The sequence below is a fragment of the Charadrius vociferus genome, unplaced genomic scaffold (assembly GCF_000708025.1).
Source record: "Charadrius vociferus isolate BGI_N301 unplaced genomic scaffold, ASM70802v2 scaffold210, whole genome shotgun sequence".
NCBI lineage: Eukaryota > Metazoa > Chordata > Aves > Charadriiformes > Charadriidae > Charadrius > Charadrius vociferus.
The window spans coordinates 888,874-907,403 of record NW_009646421.1 but is presented as its reverse complement, the minus strand read 5'-3'; the positions used below and the strand labels follow the sequence as shown (position 1 = coordinate 907,403).

The following is an 18,530-nucleotide window of genomic DNA, read 5'->3' as shown; positions in this document are numbered from 1 at the left end:
GTAGAGGGGGAGGATGACCTCCCTCGACCTGCTGGCCACACTCTTCTTGATGCACCCCAGGATGCCATTCGCCTTCTTGGCCGCCAGGGCACATTGCTGGCTCTTTTTAAGAGCATGAGCTTTTCTTCCACCTGAGTGACAGGCTTTTTGGAATAAAACTTGTATTCAAACGTGGCTTTTAGTGTTTTCCCTTCACAATTCCTTGGTTTTTAGTATTTCAGTATCTTCTGTAGCATATAGTGTCCTAATAATCCATAGGGTCCTCAAGTGAAAATAGAGTAGGAAAAACTTAGTTTAGAAGAGTGCATCTGTTTTGCCGTATGATTTGTTCACAGCTGACCTTTGACACGGGCTGGTTCGTACTTGCAGATTTTTAGAATTCATTTTGAGTGTGTACTCGTCTGAACTTTTTGTTTATTCTCTTCTTCTTTTCTTTTGCAGATTACAGATAGAAGAATCTTCTAAACCTGTAAGGCTATCACAGCAGCTGGACAAAGCCGTAACCACGAACTATAAACCGGTGGCTAATCATCAATATAATGTAAGTAGCTTTCAGTATTCTCCCTTATTCTCCTAGCCAGGAGTCTGGCTCAGGACTCCAGAATCGCTGTGCTGCTGTCCTGCAGCCCTTTTGCTCGCAGTTGGCCACTGTCTTTGGAAATGTTCCATCTTATCTGTTTTCTCCCTGATTTTGTCTTTGGGGATCTTCTTTCTGTCTTGAGACCAACATCACCCTTGGGGCTAAGGTCTGCCAATTCTAACTCTCTCGTGTTGCCTGATGGAGGGCAGACCACCTTTACCCGAGCCTTTTCTAGTGTCTTTATTACATTCTTCTTCTAGTCTTTTTTGAAATGTAATTTTGAAATTTGGGGATAAAAGGCAGTTCTGCCTTTGTGCTATTAGATGTGGAAGCACTCCTTTGAGCCAAATAAAATACCGTATGGAGGTGAGTAAAAGACTTGAAAAGAATCATTAGTTTCCAGTCCTTTGCAGGAACTGACAACAAGTAGAAAAGAATAACAGCTGATAATTTTTCACAGTTTCATACCTTCATAGTACGTGTTATTTGCATCATTAGCTTTGTCAATATTACACCCACACTGCTGTTCCAGATCAGTTGATGTACATAAAAACTATAATGTCCTTTTTCTTAAAGATCCTCTTTGAGTAATTTGTGTGTATGCATATATAATCGCTGTTACTGTTGAATGTGAGAAATGTTAAGTCATACTGAAAATGAGTCACTGTGTTAGTCATTTAAACTTTTACACTTTTTATTAAGATTTTGTTTACATAAAACAAATGACAATATACTGGATGATATTTAAGCATTATTCTGAAAGGCAGTCTATTTCCACAGAACCAAAAATAATCATTTCTTTCTCATGGGACTGTTTTGTAGTAGTTACTGTTCAAAGTCTGATCTATACATAGATGATCATACCAATAGAACTATTTCAGCTAAGGGAATGACATTTAACCAAAATAGTCACACTGGTATATCCTGCTATGCAAATGCAGTTTTATATGAGTATATTGCTTTATGATGCTATTGTTATTCTCTTTCTTTAATTCTGGAATGAGCTACGGTGATGTACAGTGTCTGTTTTTAGTGGGGTTCTGTGCCATTTCCCTGACAGTAGCATAATTACAACAGTATGACTTCAACTTGGAGACCATCTTTGAATCTTTATTCCAGTTGCGAACTGCGGTTGTTGTATCATTACAGAAATTTAGGTCTTGTGTGAGACTCAGGGGGTATAACCGGGACGTAACCAGGCTTGTTAAAAGTTATGATGCTCTTGGGTAGTAATTGTAATGTTTTTAGCAGTTACATAGCTGTCCATGCTAACAGAAATCCATTGGCAGTGAGTTTACTTTTCATGTCTGCCTTAAAGGTGTTCTGATGGGAAAAATCTAGTAGGACATACTGATACTTGAGTCACTCGTGGCCATGCCTTAACTCTAGAGGCCCGGGCATGACTACTTCCTACAACACCTTTCTTTTCATTAACTCTTTTATTAAGGTTCAGGTTAGATGGCTGAAAAGATGAACGACTGAGAGAACATGTCCGTGAAGTTTTTAAACCTCTTGGTTACCTTTTTCGGGTGTTTTCAAGCAGCAGTTGCTTTCTTAAAACTTGCTGTCTTGCTTGTAATTATATGACAGCCCTGTTGGGGACTTTTCACAAGAAAGAAGAAAAAAAAAATGTGCAAACTACCATACATGCTCATACATTCGGTTGTCTTCAGGGGAGTTTCTGAGGAACGAATGAGCATTTACTAAGAAAGGGTAAAATTTCCTGAAGGGAGATAAGGGAGAAGATGAAATGGGGCTTAAGTGTGGCTGCTCCATGTACCCCTAAATGAACATCTAACAGGAAGGAAGATGGAAATAAATTATATGTGACTGGGAAATAGCAATACCTTGTTTGAATACAAGGACAGGGAAAGTGATCATTTTTTTTTTTCAAGAAATTATATTAAACCCATGTTTTTATTAGAAGAAATTGCAATTCCCTTGTGATATACGTCAGGATTATAACTTAGCTTTTCTTGTCTGGGAAGGGGACCTTCATTTTCTGTATACGATGTGCATCTTTAAAAGGTTGCAATGTTAATGTTCTTGCAGCTGGAATTTTTCTGTGACCATTATTTTTTTGTAACGTAGCAGAAAAGTTCTCTAGGGCTCCTGGTTACTCCTTCAGAGGCTTCTTTGTGGTCTGTCCTTTTACCACTCTCCTGTACTATAGAGGTTGGTACCTGTGCTCTGGGTGATGGGAAAACCTTTAAGACTTCTTTCAGATGTCATCAGATGTCACTTTAGATTTAATCTCACTTCTCTATCACCTTTGTATTAGCTGTCTACCGAAGCAGTGTAATACATCAGCTTCAGTATTAATGAAAACTTCAAGAAGGCAATTTTGGCAGCTTTTAGCAAGCTTGGCAACATCCTGGGGAGGTAAACAAAGAGAAATTGATTTCTGTATGAAGTCTTGCAGGGATAAACTTGCAACTTCTGTACTCGGCAGCTTGTTCTAAAAGGGTCCTTTCTTGAAAGCAAATCATATTTTAATGCTTTTGAAATTTAAAAACTGCACAATTTTAAATAAATTAATTAGTTTACAATGTACAAAACATCCTGTTCGCAAAGAAAACAGGAAGGAAAAAAAATGAAAGGCCGCGCTGTAGCTTGCTAAAAGCAGCGTATTCACAAGACAAAAAGAAGAAAACAGCAACAGATACTGTGCTTTTTTTTTTTTTTAACAGCACTTCACAATGCACTCCGTGTTTTTAGACAACAGCGGGAGCTGTTGCTGAAGTTGGAGGGAAATGCTGGCGTGTTGCTAATGAAAATGTGGGCAACTCGGATGCCAGCTGCAAATAACTTCCCAACAAAGGGAGGGTTTGAGATTCAGTTTTCTGTGCGAGTTGTTTTTATACATTAATGAATTAAGAATATTAGAAATTTCACATTGCATTTGTATAGAGAACACAAACCCTCCTTCTTGATTTACTTTAGCTCATCCAGAGAATGTAAAATAGAAGCTCCTACTGGGGAGAGTGTACCGAGGCACTAAAATAATAGAGAGAGAAGAATGCTGGGCATCACAATTTACTAGGAAAAAAAAAAAAAAAAGGATTGTGCTTTGGTTAAAAAGACTGCTTCATGTTATTGTCCAGGAGACTGTTATTCATATAATCAGGATTTTATACCCAGTCATGAAATAGTCCTGTCGGAGACCTAACATCAGTGAAGGTAATGTTGAGAATTTCCTTACTGTTACTTTGTTCCTTTATGTAGGAAGCGTCAATTTTAAAGTGAGTAGTTTTTTTCTCTACATGGGGAGAGTTGTAGCTAGCAGCTAGTTGCTAGCTAAGCACATTTTCACTGTATGTCATTTGAAGAGGTACAAACAGTACCATGGATTTTTTGTTGTTCTTCTCAGAGATTGCCTTGAGAGTCCCAGTAGCTTTTCCCATACGCCCATGTTACCCATTATTCCTGTAGCTCTGCCACATACAGAAGGAATAACCTCAGCGCTTTACTCTTGTTCTTGCTCCTTAAAACCAAAACAAAAAACAGAAAAGGAGATGGGTTTCTTCCATCACCCTTAAAGTGAAAAATTTCTTCCTAATGTTTAATCTAAACCTGCCCTCTTCCAGTTTAAAGTCATTCCCCCTCGTCTTATCGCTACATGCCCTAGTAAAAAGTCCTTCCCCAGCTCTCCTGGAGGACCTCTTCAGGTACTGGAAGGCCGCAATAAGATCTCCCCGGAGCCTTCTCTTCTCCAGGCTGAACAGCCCCAACTCTCTCAGCCTCTCCTCATAGGAGAGGTGCTCCAGCCCTCACTTCATCCTCGTGGCTCTCCTCTGGACATGCTCCAGCAGGTCCATGTCTTTCTTATGTTGGGGACTCCAGAGCTGGACGCAGTACTCCAGGTGGGGTCTCACAAGAATGGAGTAGAGGGGCAGAATCACCTCCTTTGACCTGCTGGCCACACTTCTTTTGATGCAGCCCAGGATACAGTTGCCGTTTTGGGCTGCAACCGCACATTGCTGGCTCATGCTGAGCTTCTGGTCAATAAGCACACCGAGGTTGGCATGGGCCCACGTCTCCAGCCTGTCCAGGTCCCTCTGGATGGCATCCCTCCCCTCCAGCGTGTCTTCCTTGCCAAACAGCTTGGTATCATCGGCAAACTTGCTGAGAGTGCACTCGACCCCACTGTCCATGTCACCGGCAAAGATGTTGATACCAACCCCTGAGGAACGCCACTCGTCACTGGTCTTCACTTGGACATTGAGCCATTGACCGCAACTCTTTGAGTGTGACCGTCCAGCCAGTTCTTTATCCACCGAGTGGTCCATTTGTCGAATCCATGTCTCTTCAATTTAGAGACCAGGATATTGTGTGGGACGGTGTCAAACACTTTGCACAAGTCCAGGTAGATGACATCAGTTGCTCTTGACCTTTAAAGTATCGGATGCTTTTCTGGCAACAAATTAATGCTGGATAATCCATCTCCTCCACTTGTAAAATATTAACATGCATATATTTACAACATTATTAAGTCCTCAGTCCTAGTCTCCCATAAGCCAGTGTCTCGAATGCAGTAGGGCTGTATCAAAAATCCAGTAGAGCGTTGTTTACCAGTGTCAGCCATGACCTGATCAGCAACTGCAGAGAGAAACTGGAAAATTCTGTGCACCCCTGAGTCAAAAAAGGCTGAAAACTCAGCCACAAGAAAGCCCACTGCAGTTGATTGCAGTGGCTAATTAGAAAACTCTGCTTCCAGGAGAATGTAGTGTCAGCGTCTTGATTTTCGAAGAGGATCACATAAAGTTGCAGTTCCTGCTTTCCTCCTTCTGTGGAGCGAAACGTACAATATATCCTACGGGACAGTAGTTCCTGTGTTTGACAATCAAATATCAGAGAGAAAAAATCTGGAGCAGTTTTCAAACATGACCAAAAAATACTTGTTGTACCCAGCTTGATTGATTATTTTTAATAATGTTTGGGTTGCTGTTGTTGACTTATTTTCCTCTGAAAACACAATGTAACATGGCACTGTCTGCAACTTTGTGCATGCCAGGTAATTTCTCTATGTTGGTTTCATTCCACGTAGAATGATGATACCATCATACTTTGTGATGGTCTTACTCATTCATTTATTTGAAGCACTGTCAGTCTCATTACTTATGGGACAGGGGTTTTGCCCTGTCAAAAAATTTGCAGTTTTCAAATACAAATAATATTAGAAAACAAAAACCAAAATTGTTCTTGTAGATGGAAATAAGACTTCCAAAATATACAGTGTAATGGAGTACTGATCATAAAAGGTGCTTTTCAATGCTAGCATGAAGTATCAACTTTAGACTGTAGCCTGAGATGTGACATATTCATGTATTTTTTTAAGACCGAAGGGACAGCTATCATACATAAAGTGCACGTCTTAAGCCCTGCATATTTCACTGTCCTCAGGATACACCCATGCCCTTACAGCAAGTCCCTACACCATTGCATTGAGTAGAACATGGCAGTGGCAGTAGATGATTGCTCTAGAGAGGTGGTTTCTCTGTCGGGAAAAATATAAATTCTCATCGTATATCTTAGTAAGTTCTGACTTAAGCCAGGTGTAAATTAAAAGCATTTTTAATGCCGCAAACTGACTAGTGTCAGATCAGATGAAGATAGGATGCAAAGAACTTTTGGGCAATCAAACAGTTGATTTAGCGTATTGCTTATCTTTCAGGCAGCAGAAGAGACAAGCACTCTCACACAGCTCCTATTTCATCCTACATTTCATGCAGCAAAGGGCCAATCTCATCCTACTTCATGCTCTTTGTATCATTTCTTTCAGTGCTTCATACAGAAACCCTTCCTCACCTACCAGGACATGGGTATCGCTGTAGGTCATAGTAGACTTTTAGGTGAATGAGATTTTCCCTATTTCTCCAATACTTGTATGACTATATATATACACACACCCAGTAGAGAACTGGCCAACTGCTTTGTTGGTGGAGTTGCAAGGCAGAGCACACGCCAGCCATGCTGCTTGGTATTTTGGGCTTGTAGTTTTGAAGAGTGTCAGCTGAGGAGACTTGTTCATATATATTTCAATGCCATTGCAGTTCTACTTCATGGTTTTACAAATAGATGCAGTCTACTTGCATTATACTGCGTAGTGAGACTATACTGGTAGAGAAACAGAAATTAAATCCACAGCAGGCCTTCCAAAACTTACAATTAAAACCTTTTCCAGGTCAACCGAGGTTCCTAATTAATTGTCTGTCGTGCTTTCAGAAGAAGCAAATGTTTTGACACACTATTGTTAATAGCAAGGCCAATGTCCTAGATTTGTGTTCCTGCTCGAGTTTCTGTGGCATAGCAGTTCTGCTGTAGATCGTGGCAACCAAGATGATGTACTGTGAAGCTGTTTTACTTGATGCTACAGTTTGCTATTGTTGCAACGCTATTACCGTTTTAAAGGTTTATTTTTTTTAAATGCAGAGGCTAAAGAGTTAAGTAGTTGCATCAAAGTCTATTAGTGGATAAAAATCAATTGTGTGGGTTTGTGTGGAGAGGTTGAATCTTTTATAACACTAACATACGGTTGGAAAAGCAGACAAGTATTTGGATGCCCAAGCCCATCTTAGGTTTTAAGCAGAAGCAACAGTCTTCAAGCTACAGGTTGGGAACAGTTGCTCTGTGTTCAAAGTAAACATGTACATCTGTTTCAGGATTTGAGATAGTTGGCTGTCCAGAGACGTGTGAGCAGCAGCAAAGGTGGTAATAGTCTTTAGCCACTTTGGGACAAATACCAAGAGACAGGCTATTTTCACTCAGAGAGTAGGAGGGAGTTAGCTGGCAAGGAAACATAGGAAAAAATAAATTGTGCCATGAAACTAATCTCTTTTCTTAAAAATAAGATTTTTAGTATCCAGTAGAACTGTGAATTTTCAATTCTAGGCATCTTCTCTGAAGGTCTTACTTTTGAGGATCAGGTTTGAGACATCAGAGGCAGAACAACTCCTGTACAAAAGTATCCCACTGGCAGCCAGGCATGTGTCCCTTATTGATCACATGCATCTCTTCTGCTATGCATTGTGCCGCTTTGGATTCACCCACGTAGTTTGCCTGAAAGCACTTAAAGATTACATGAATTATATTACCTTCTGGGTCACGTTTGTCAGTTCCAAGGAGCTTGGTGGTTTTCTGTTATCAAGGGTGGTATTAGGGGTGGATGGGGTAATGTGCTGGCAGATGTTGTGGTTGGCACTCTGCAGTGATTGGGGTTTGTTTGGGGTGTGTTGGTCTGTGCAAGTCTTGCTTCTGATGATGAACGTGAGGAAATGCAGGAAGTATTTTTGGATGCTGGCAGCGATAAAAGTTTCCACAAAAATACATGGTCATCTTGTGCAGATTATGATAGCTAAATACTTTTTAATATGCATTCTGAAATAGGATGATGTGTGGCAATGACAGGCGTCTACTTCCTTGGGTGGCTTTTTTCGGACTACCATAAGTTTGTGTGTGCTACTCAGGTTTCTCCTGAAGAGATGCCATCTGCGTCCTTGAAGTGCGTCTTCACTCGGTGAAGATTGATTTTATATTGATGAAGCGGTTGCCTTGAGTGTTGTTTCTGGAACAGATGAGGCAGTATCTGAGGGCCATTTGAGCATCCTTTGGACAGGTGGTTGTTATGACTGTGGATGTAGCCATGTTGGTGTGTGGATTTTCCCGAATGTGGTAATTTGTAGGGTTTTTTATATTTGTCATTATGCTTCAGAAGCTGATGTCAACAGAGGTGGAGTGAAAATATGATCTCAGTTTAGATTCCTGTATTAATAGTAATTCTCTCTCCAGGTTTGGGCTCTGGTTTTGGGGTTTTTTACTGGTTAACGCAGAGATACATATCTGAAAAGCCTATTGTGCTGAGGACAAAATGCTTAGTTTATGTTCATAAAAGAACATTCGAGTGCTCAAAAGAAAATTTTCCAGATGAAAAGCACTGAGTCATTGAACAGTGTTTTATTAAATAGATGAGGTTTTTTATGTCTTAATCTTCAGCACTGAAAATTATGCGACATTACATATGAATGTCTTTAAAACATGTTTTGTATCTGATAGATTGAATATGAGAAGAAGAAGAAAGAAGATGGAAAAAGGGCTCGAGCTGATAAACAACAAGTGTTGGACATGCTTTTTTCAGCCTTTGAGAAACACCAGTACTACAACATTAAAGACCTGGTGGACATAACCAAACAGCCGGTGGTATGTACTAGTAGTCTTGTAGTATAACCATTTTCAGTAGTTAAAATTGTGTATATTTTCCATGTCCAGAAAATAGTTCAATGTATATTATATGCCTTTAAAACAGCTCTCTAAATGTCTTTTACAACAAATGGAAATCATAAAGTTTTTAAGTTCACCATTGTAGGACTCTCTAGGATACCAAGCATTGCAGTGAGTATGCTTTTTCTTGGCAGAGGTGGTTTAACTAACCTAAATGGTCTCTTTCTTATTTAGGTTCTCTTTAATAGCAGAAAACAAATTCTGTAATGCTCTGATCCTCCTCCATACTACTCCTTCCCTCACTGAAGTAATAGCTTAATTCTGTTGCAGTCAGCAGTAGAGAGCTTGTGTAAGTGGGTGGTCAGCCCTTCCTTCAGCCTCTGAACTTTATTTTGGCATAGCAGCAGGGGTTACTGTTTTTCTATGGGTCTAGAAAATTGTGTTTCATGGAATTGGTATTAAATACACACATTATCCATATTGGGAGCTCAGGCATGATGTCAGCACCCCCAAAATCACTTGATTTCCTTTACAAATAGAATAAATTTTAGACTAGGAGTTCGGGGAGTTGATATTTGGGGTTTGGGTTGATTTTTTTTTAAACAGTTTTGATGCACAAACAAGAAAAGCATGAAGATGTGTGCTCACGTGATGACTGTGTTACCCTGCGATGTCTGCCAGCTCCTTTGTCTGTGAACCCGAACTTTCCAGTTAACTTTCCCTTCTTCCCCTGTTCAAGCTTTCCTTGAGCAGACCAGGCAGGAGCAGAGGTAGACAATGACACATGAAGTATCTTTGGTGCTTTTGATGTTTTTCAGTGCTGACTTCGATATCTATACTCAATGCAGCTGCAGTTTTCAGAAAACTTAAAGGGACTTCATTATGTTTGAGTCTAAATGGAGGAACAATTTCAAAAGTTGTTAGAGCTAAGGCAGAAGAAGGAACAATGACAGCTGGATTCTGGAAAAAATTCTTCTTTAAAAGAGGGGAACAAAATGGAGATGCTTACTGGTTTTGCTCACTTCACATTTGGAATTAAGTGGAGCTGTATCAGAGGATTTATATAATACAAGGTGTGCGATCTGTTCGGTTAAGAAGCTGCATGAAGATATTACCCAATTCAAATACATGTAGGTTCACGGTATTCTAGTACCTTGGAAGAAACTAGTTGGATAATATATTCATGTCTTCTATTCCATTCACTTATCTAATGAGTCAACTCGTTCTCTGTGTGGCAGAGAAGGTGTGTGGATCATGGGAGCTGAAAAGGAGGAAGGAATAGGATGAAGATACGGAGGGAGTGGCAAGAAAAATTTAAGGTTTTTTTTTGGTAAGAGATAGGTGTGATAGTCACTGTCTCGATCACTTTGAATGTAAGTAGATGCAGATTTATCCCATCTAACATGGCTTCAGCTAGAAATAGTCACCCACAACTCCCACTTAAGCCATGGGAGAACAAAAGCGTTCTTCCTTCTATGATGTGATTTGCGTCTTGAATGTACCTGTCTCTCATCATCTCAAAGGAGCCTGGAAAAACTGCGCTTCTGACACAAGTTTCTTCATTAAGCACCAGAAGCTGGGCCAGATTAATCCAATCTTTGCCTTAGTTGCTGCCCGAAGGGTTAGATATATAGGGTAGTTTTGTATTCTGTGTTTGCAAAATACCTCACGTGAATACTTCTGTTACTTTTATGATAAATTTCTATGCCTGTCTGTGCATCTCTGCTATCATTATATGCTTCTGAGTGTATTCTGCCTGTAGTGTAGTGGATCTGTGCTGTATCCTTTCATCTCAGCAAATCTAGCCCTTTTTTTTTTTTTCAACTATTGTAGTAATGCAGATACATTAAAAGGAAATTGTAAACTAATTTGACCCAACGTCACATGTTATTTGGGCTATATCTTTGCATCTCTGTTTCTTATTTGAGTATCTCTACTGCTAGCTAAAAATCCTGCAGGGCTCCTGAGAGTAGTCAGACCTTTAAATCCTCTCCCCCTGAGTGGGCTGTGCGGTCTCAGTTTTGAGCTGTGTGCAAGAGTGAGGGGTTTCGTGTTCGTTTCCAGCCGGGCTTTTTGCCCTAGGTGTTGCTGCCCTTCCAGCTTCCTCAGACCCGAATATCCTGAGAAAATAAATGACGGAAATCCTCTTCCTTACGCCTTCCTTCATTCGTTGGGGAGCCAGTATGGTGATAAATTCACAACTGTCTTTCAGTACGTCATCTACCCCTCATCTAAAGCTACCATAATTTCCCATCTGGGTTCTGGTTAAAAACTTTTGTAGGGAGTTGCTAACGGCATCCATTTCCATTTAAAAATACTATCCCTTGGTTCCTGCTGCTCAGCCGGTGTTCGCTCTGTGTGCGAGCATCCCTGGTGCTGCGGACTTCAGCCTCTGGTGTGCAACTTTGGGTTTTTTTCTGCAAATAAAGTATCTGTTCCTAATGCCCACTGTGACTTTATTGTTCACAGAGCAGCTTTACCTGACAAAAAAATGTAAAATGCCAACAGGTGAATAGGCGTACTTTCTCTGTGCTGTACAGAGGTTGGCTGCTAATTAATCTCTGCTGAGTGTTCACTGCTTTATTTTCTGTCATAGTGTCTAAGATTGTCTGGGTATGTAATTTCTCCTTTGAGTTTCTAAGTGTTGAGGTTATTTTCAGACACGAGAAAAAAATACAGCTGCCGCTGTCTTCTTAGTTCCTGTTAAAATGTAAGTTCTAGGTGCTTACATCACTGGCTAAGAATATTTAAAACACATTCGTCTAAGGGAATCAACATCTTTGTTAGTGAAGTAACAAATAAATAAGGGCATTTTTCTTACATAATGGTATATGTAAATAGTAAATTAAACCCTTGCTACAGAATATGTTGCATATTACATGGGAAGTTGCTGCCATCTTTATTTTGCGATCGTGAAATCACAAAGCAAGTCTACTCCAAATGAAAACTACTGTTATATTAGGAAAACCTGGGTTTGTTTGTTTTTCTTTTTAATGAAAAATAACAATTTGCAGTAGTAGGCAAATCTGTTGCCACCTACCCAGATGTAAATACCAAGTGCTCCCTGGAAATACTGCAGTAATTCTAGATTTGGACTTAATGGCTGAGAACATAATATGCTTTTTATGTGAGCAACCAAATATTTGTGAAGAATGGAACCAGTAGTCTAATATGAACTGCATTTTTTTTTCAAAATGGGGTAGATTTTTTACAGTTTTTTCTTATATTTCGGCTTTAAGTAATGGTTATCCTAAGTGTGGTGTGGTTTTTTCACCCCCTCAGAGTTTTGGAAGGGTTTTCAGAACTTGGAAGTTAACTCCTCTCTCAGCTTTTCAGAAATTTTTTATCCCATAATTCTGTAATAACATTTCACTTTTTATGGAAAAAATCATGGGGGAAGATGTAACAAAGAAGATGATGCCTTAAATGTGTAAACAGATTACCCGCCGATTAGCTTCTGTGTTATAATAGCATGTATATAAACACGACAAATCACCTTCTGAGGAGAAATTGTGGACCCGTGATTAACACTCACCAGGCTCTAAAATTCAGTATTTGGCATCACTGGAGGATAGTGGGGGGTTTCTCTTGATGACACAGTATCAGACTGAGTCGTATGCTTCGAGATGTATGGGCCAACCTGGCACAGCGCAGACCCAGGCGGAGCGTTCTGGTTTCTGGAAGGAGAAGTGATCCTGCAGGAAAAATCATAACGTCCCCTGAACTCATCTCATCGAGCCACTTGCTCTCAAGTACAAAAGAGTACAGCAGAATTAGCCCCGATTTGTAGTTGTCTAAAACCTCCCAACAATTCAGTGTTGTCTGTGCATGCAGAATGATTTTTTCGGGGCTAAACACTCTCAGCTGCGCTGCCCAAAAGCACTGCTGCTTGTTTCCCCCCGCAGCAGAGACAGCAAATAGGAAAATGTTGCAAATTCTCAGTTGCTGTAGTTCCCAGTCCCAGCTTGAAGTCCCCTCACTTGTGGCACAGACGTTACCTCACCGTTCATTTTGGGTTGGTTTTGTTCCGTTTTGTTCCGCTGTTGAATCAAAACTCTTGGAAGTTTTGCCCAGAGAGAAGCGTAACTGCCTGGAGAGTTGGGTCTGAAAACTAGTTGAAATGAAAAGTAACCTTTGTTTAACTGGGTGGGTGGTTTGGAGGCATGAGCAAGTAGGGAGAGGCGAGAACTGTCTTGTGGAAAATGTCACCCAAAGATACTGCCACCGAACAGCAGCGAGCTGCTGGGAGCCGAGGACCATGCAGAGCCGTCTGGGGTTTCGTTCTGCCTCAGCCCTTCGGTATGGTCACAGCTCGTGACCTGGCTTCCCAGATGCAGACTAGGTCTCTCAGCCCAGGAACTGCATATAGATGTACTTCATGGGACGAGAGGCAATTATAATTTTTTTTTTTTTTCCAATTCTCATTAATCTGTCCACGTGGTCTAGAGCAGAATTTAACCTTGAATCTGAGCGTGTTTCTCCCATGCACTCTGCCATCTTTTGAAGTGCCTGTTCAGTGACCCTCCTGAAATCTACCTCGTGTGCATGCACAAGGATTGCAAACAAAGCAGTGGATATGCAGGTATACACATCTACACGTACTTATATAGAAATCACTTTTTCACCTGCTTTAATGACCTTTTAAAAAAATGCATTGCACAACGGCAGCGTCACCGTACAAAACCGCTTGTGCACTAGTTGCTGTTATAGTGAGTACATTCGTCTCAGACACCTGACTCTCAAATACTGACAGCATCTCTGCAACGATGAGATGTGGAAAGGTGTGCTGAGAGAGGTATACTGATCTCCTGCTGCCACCTGCTGGGGTTTGCGTTGTGAACCCTCAAGGACTGAAGAGCCATCCCTGCAGCGCAAAATGAGCTCCCCGCTCACAGCTCCTGCCCGCAGCCGCTTTGGTCAAAGAGAAGACCCTAAGAAACTAGTTTGGAGACGCAGTCTGTTAATGGTCATCTTTCTTACTTGTTGGATAAAGTGATCTTTTAAACAGCCCTCGTTGCTTCAAGATAGGTTTTTAAAAATCACTTTGCTACATGAGTCCAAATGAAGTATCGTCACTAGCGTGGAGTCAGGATTTTTTTTGCTTTGTAAATTTTTGATGTGTACGTGCAGAGAGAGAAACAATCAGTTTCTATAAAAGATACTTTTTTCACTGACTGAGAACATTCTTTTTGTTTATTTCCCAACTTTTCTGTTTAGGAAAAAATGGGAATGGTGTAAGGAAAAGACTGGGCAATCGGCTTTTCTTTTTTTCCTATGTTATCAACAAATATTTGCTTTTTTAATGAGTTGGAGTATGTTGATATTTGCACTTAGTGGAACGGTAGATACAGAAAATACAAGGGTTCCAGTAACTCCAGTTCAATATATGCACTCAAAGAGGATTAAATTGCTCAAACTAAAGCAATTATTAATTTAATGTGGGGATTCTTAAACTGTGGTCTGTGGTTGCCATGGCAATCCACTCAAGTCAGTCCCGATTAATATTTAAACAAACAAGCAGGCAAATGGCTCTTTAAAAAATGAAACAAATTACTGGTGTTTATTATAAAGAGTAAAGGAGGGTGATATTAGTGAGCTGTCTTTTGTCAAAGGTTATCATAGCTTTGCTTGTGGGGTTTTTTTTTTTTAATTTCGTGATATTAGTTAGCTGTCTTTTGTCAAAGGTTATACTACTGGTTATCATAGCTTTGCTTGTGGGTTTGTTTTTTTTTTTAATTTCTCTTCCTAGCCTTAATATTTGAATGTATTAGAAAATTCTCTGGCATCTACTCAGCTGTCCTCTAAAAACGAGGCCATAATAAAATGCTTAAAGCTTTGCAAAATGAAAATCAACAGCTCGGGGCTTTGATGGGGTCTGAATAAGGCAGGCAGTTTCCAGATAATCCCAGCCCAAGCAAGACAAAAAGCCAAGAGCTTTCAGCTTAGGTGGAGAAATTCCAGCAGGGGGAAGGTGTGTGACATAACGGTGATGTACAGACCCGCACAGTGGCTGTGTCCCACCACCCTGGGGAGCCCCTTGTGCACAGTGGCCACCCGCACATCTCCCAGGGCAGAAAGCCTGCCTGCGGCCCCACTTCTCCATAGTCATGTGAGAAACGTAACAGCACACAGATTTTTAGGCCAGCTGTGCCTCTGATACGCAGGGTACGATGGGCATATCTCAGCCTTTTGATTTTGCAAGTGCCCCATCTTGAGCCAGGAGCTGTGGAGCATCTCCACTAGCTCGTCTGTGGGTGGGTGCTGCTGCTGTGGGTCTGCAGTAACCTCAGCATCGCCTTCCCGGAGGCGCTGGGAGCTCCGTTTCGGCAGCCCACGAGCATCCATCTAGCTAGTGCCTGCCTCTCGGCACCCCGGCAGGGCTGCGCAGGGACTGCCTGCGAGCCGTCACCCCTGGGGCTCGGGTGCTCCCTGCTGCATCCCTGGGGCTTGTGCCGGGCCGGGTGTTACACCCGGGCTGCTCTAACCCCTGTTGGGGGTTGAAGTCTATCACAGAGACGTTATCGCACAAGGTAGTGCCGATCAGCCAACCTTGCTGTCCGCCAAGTCATTTTTACAAGCTGAGTTGATGTGATTGAGCAGATCTTGAGATGTCGTTTAGGAACCGTGGTAATTGTCTGTCTGTATAACTTGAATTTTTTGTTTCCTTTCAGATATACTTGAAAGAAATTTTAAGAGAAATAGGCATCTACAACGTGAAGGGGACCCACAAAAACACATGGGAGCTGAAGCCAGAATACAGACACTACCAAGGAGAAGACAAGAGTGATTAACAAAAGCATTTACGAAGCAAGAGAGAAATAGAGTGATTGCACTGAGGGAACCGTGGTGGGTTTACAGACAGGACTGAGCACAGCACAATTCTGCAAGGTTTGAGTGAAATTAAAGCAGCTGATCCTTTGTAATTTTCCTTAGCTTCATTTTTTTCCAAGGAATGTTTCTTGTATGTTTCTATAAGTGTTTTGTCTTTTGACAGGAAAAAAATATTTATAGAATAAACATGTATTAGGTTTATCTTTATTAGAAATCTTTTTGAGTTCTGATCTTACTTTTTCTTGGTAGCTTTGTGGCTTTTCCAAGCCTCGATAACTTTGAAGGAAAACATGTCCTAGAGGAACCCGCAACTTGGTGGTTTTGCATTCCAGTAGAAGCAGATTAATAACCTCCCTTCTGCTGGGATCTGTCAGGGCTTCATCTGGAAGGCTGCAAAGGTACACAACCCTTTGTGCGGCATTTAGGTGGAATGGACACGGTGCTCCTTTTGGGATCTGGCTTTAGGAAAAACAGCCGCAACTGCGGTGCTCATTGCAGTCCTTAGACTCCATGGGAACAAATCAACACAGTTAAAAACCCATAAAGCGAAGGCTGTTTGATACACAGGTCAGAGGGAAGATGACAATCCCCCTCCAGGTAATTACTGAGGAAAAAAAAAGAAATGTCTGTCTGTTGGGTACATCAAGGAATAGATTTATCTTTTGTTTGGTTTTTTATGATGTTACCTATGTTTTATGTTTAAGCATATCAATAAAAGCGTTATTTTAATTTGTACCACGCAGAGTTCTACATTATTGACTGAATTACATAGCACAGGTATGAAGGGTTTTTTCAAACCATGTTTTTATTGCTGGCTTTGCCACTGGGTTTCTGTGTGTTTTGGGGAAGATTGCTTAACGTATCCATGTCTCCGTTCTCCCATTTTTTAACTGCACATTGCAAGGATTGTCTATTCAGCATCCTTTTAGGGAGGGAGCAGGGAGGGAAATGGGATGGGACTATTTAATTATATTCTCAAAGCTTTTATGTTAAAAAAAGACCAAAGAACACAGAGTGGAAAAAAACTCATTAGTATACCTGTAAATGAAGCAGAAAGTGAGGGTTTATAGCACAACTTTCACATTCTCTCAGGTCTTTCAGATGTGAGCATCATTTCTGCACACACACTAATAAAACAATAGGTCTGCGTGAAAAGCAAACATTCCATTTTTGGTCCACCTGGAAGGAATGAAAGGTTCGGAGGGAGGTTTGTAAAACAATTCTGAACCCTTACGCATAAGTCACACATTTTAATTTTGCTCAATTCATTTTTTTCTAGAATTCTTTGCATAGGTATCTCTCTACAGATACACTTCCTGCTGGTGCTCAGCTTCCCGTGGCATGAAGTGTTTAGTTCCTAGGAGGTGGACTACTGAGAGTTTTTGAAGAACAGATGACGTTCCAGGGATGTGTGTGGGCTTTCATAGAAATTGCCATTGACTTCCGTCTCCTCAGGCTCTATGAGCAGGACCCAGCTTGCTAATGGCTGCGGGAGATACCTAAGGATGCTGAGAGGAACTCAGGAAGTCAGCCTTTGTGTCTTGCTATGGTACATGATGTGCTCCTCAGCAATAGGCAGGGCCTGCACACGTTGCTGTCCTCCTCATGCTCTTCGAGTCCTCCAGAGATTTGCATTCACAAGCATGTAGGATGAGAACTATTGCTTTTCATGAGTCCTCTATTGGACTCGTGTCCTGTTTGAGCAGCTAAGGTGCCTAGAAAGTCTAGCCCACCTTCTCCCTTGTGTTGCTCCTCACGTGGTCTTCTAAAACCACGCAGGGGAATGCCGTGCAATCCTGATTTAGTAGTGTTGTAATTCAGTGCCACAGGTAAAAATGACCGTGCCGTTTCAGAGGGAAAAGGTTACCTTTAGTGGGATCCCCAGCAGGATTAGCTTACCAGGAAGGTATTTTGGATCTGCTTGTATGTTTGGATTTATGTGAGTTTACTGCTTCACAATTTGTCTTCAGTTGAGAGGACATCATCAGTCAGTGTGAAATGGCACAAGTAAAGTAGGTATTTTATTGATCTGCAGAGTGCCTTTGGACAGGGTAAATAGACTCTACTTAGGAGTAATGGAAAGTATACAGAGCACACTGTTTTTTATGGGGTTTATGATTTTGTGGGTTTTATGGGGTTTACGGTTTGGAGTTCACTTTCCAAAACCAAAAACTTCCTGAATTTTATATTCAGAAATGCTGGCCTGCTGCCAAATTTGCTTAGGCAGTTAAGACAACACCAAACAGTGCTGTATGTCAATGCTTGAAGTTAGGGATAAACATCTACATTCAAAATACCTGACTGACTTTAAAAAAACCTGTAAAAAAACCTGTAAGACTACAACTCAAAATAGCTTGAATAGTCTGAAAAATTAGTCTATATTTTAGATATCTAAATATTAAGACAGGCTTGAAAATATTGACATAGTAAGGATTGTAAGGCAGGATATCCTGTTTTGCTCAGCTGTACTTTAGTTACTCAGTTGTTCAGAAATAAGCTTTCTAGCTAAACTTCTGGGTATGCTGAGAGATTATAAATACAGATACCAAAACAGAAAACTCAAACACAGTATTTAGTATTTAGTCACACAAAGCACAGCTGCAAATGAAAAAGCTTTCTGAACTGCAGTCACATGATTTTCACCAGCCTCACTGAAGTACTAATACTGAAATCTAGACAATACTGCTTACGTTATGATGAAATTGTTGTAAAGTTTTCAGAAATTAAGTTGATGTTAAAAGGGATGGCCATACAGAAAACCCTCACTGATACTGTTTTTGCTTTATCTGAACTGATGCAAGCATAGTAAAAATGTTTCTTCCTGCAGTTTTAAGAGCAATCAAATTCATCCAAACAGACAAATCGTGAGCACGATCGCAGCCCAGAAGGCAAACTGTATCCT

At 40.8% G+C, this 18,530-nt stretch overlaps 1 protein-coding gene across 1 annotated transcript in view; it reads left to right on the top strand.

The window, feature by feature from the left end:
• GTF2F2 (general transcription factor IIF, polypeptide 2, 30kDa) overlaps window positions 1-15,588 on the top strand; it is a 101,856-nt gene extending 86,268 nt beyond the window's left edge. The window contains exons 7-9 of the mRNA XM_009881135.1: window positions 442-541; window positions 8,633-8,776; window positions 15,469-15,588. Coding sequence (XP_009879437.1) covers window positions 442-541; window positions 8,633-8,776; window positions 15,469-15,588 — 364 coding nt within the window. The remainder of the gene's footprint in view (window positions 1-441; window positions 542-8,632; window positions 8,777-15,468) is intronic.
• Window positions 15,589-18,530: the final 2,942 nt, after the last annotated feature.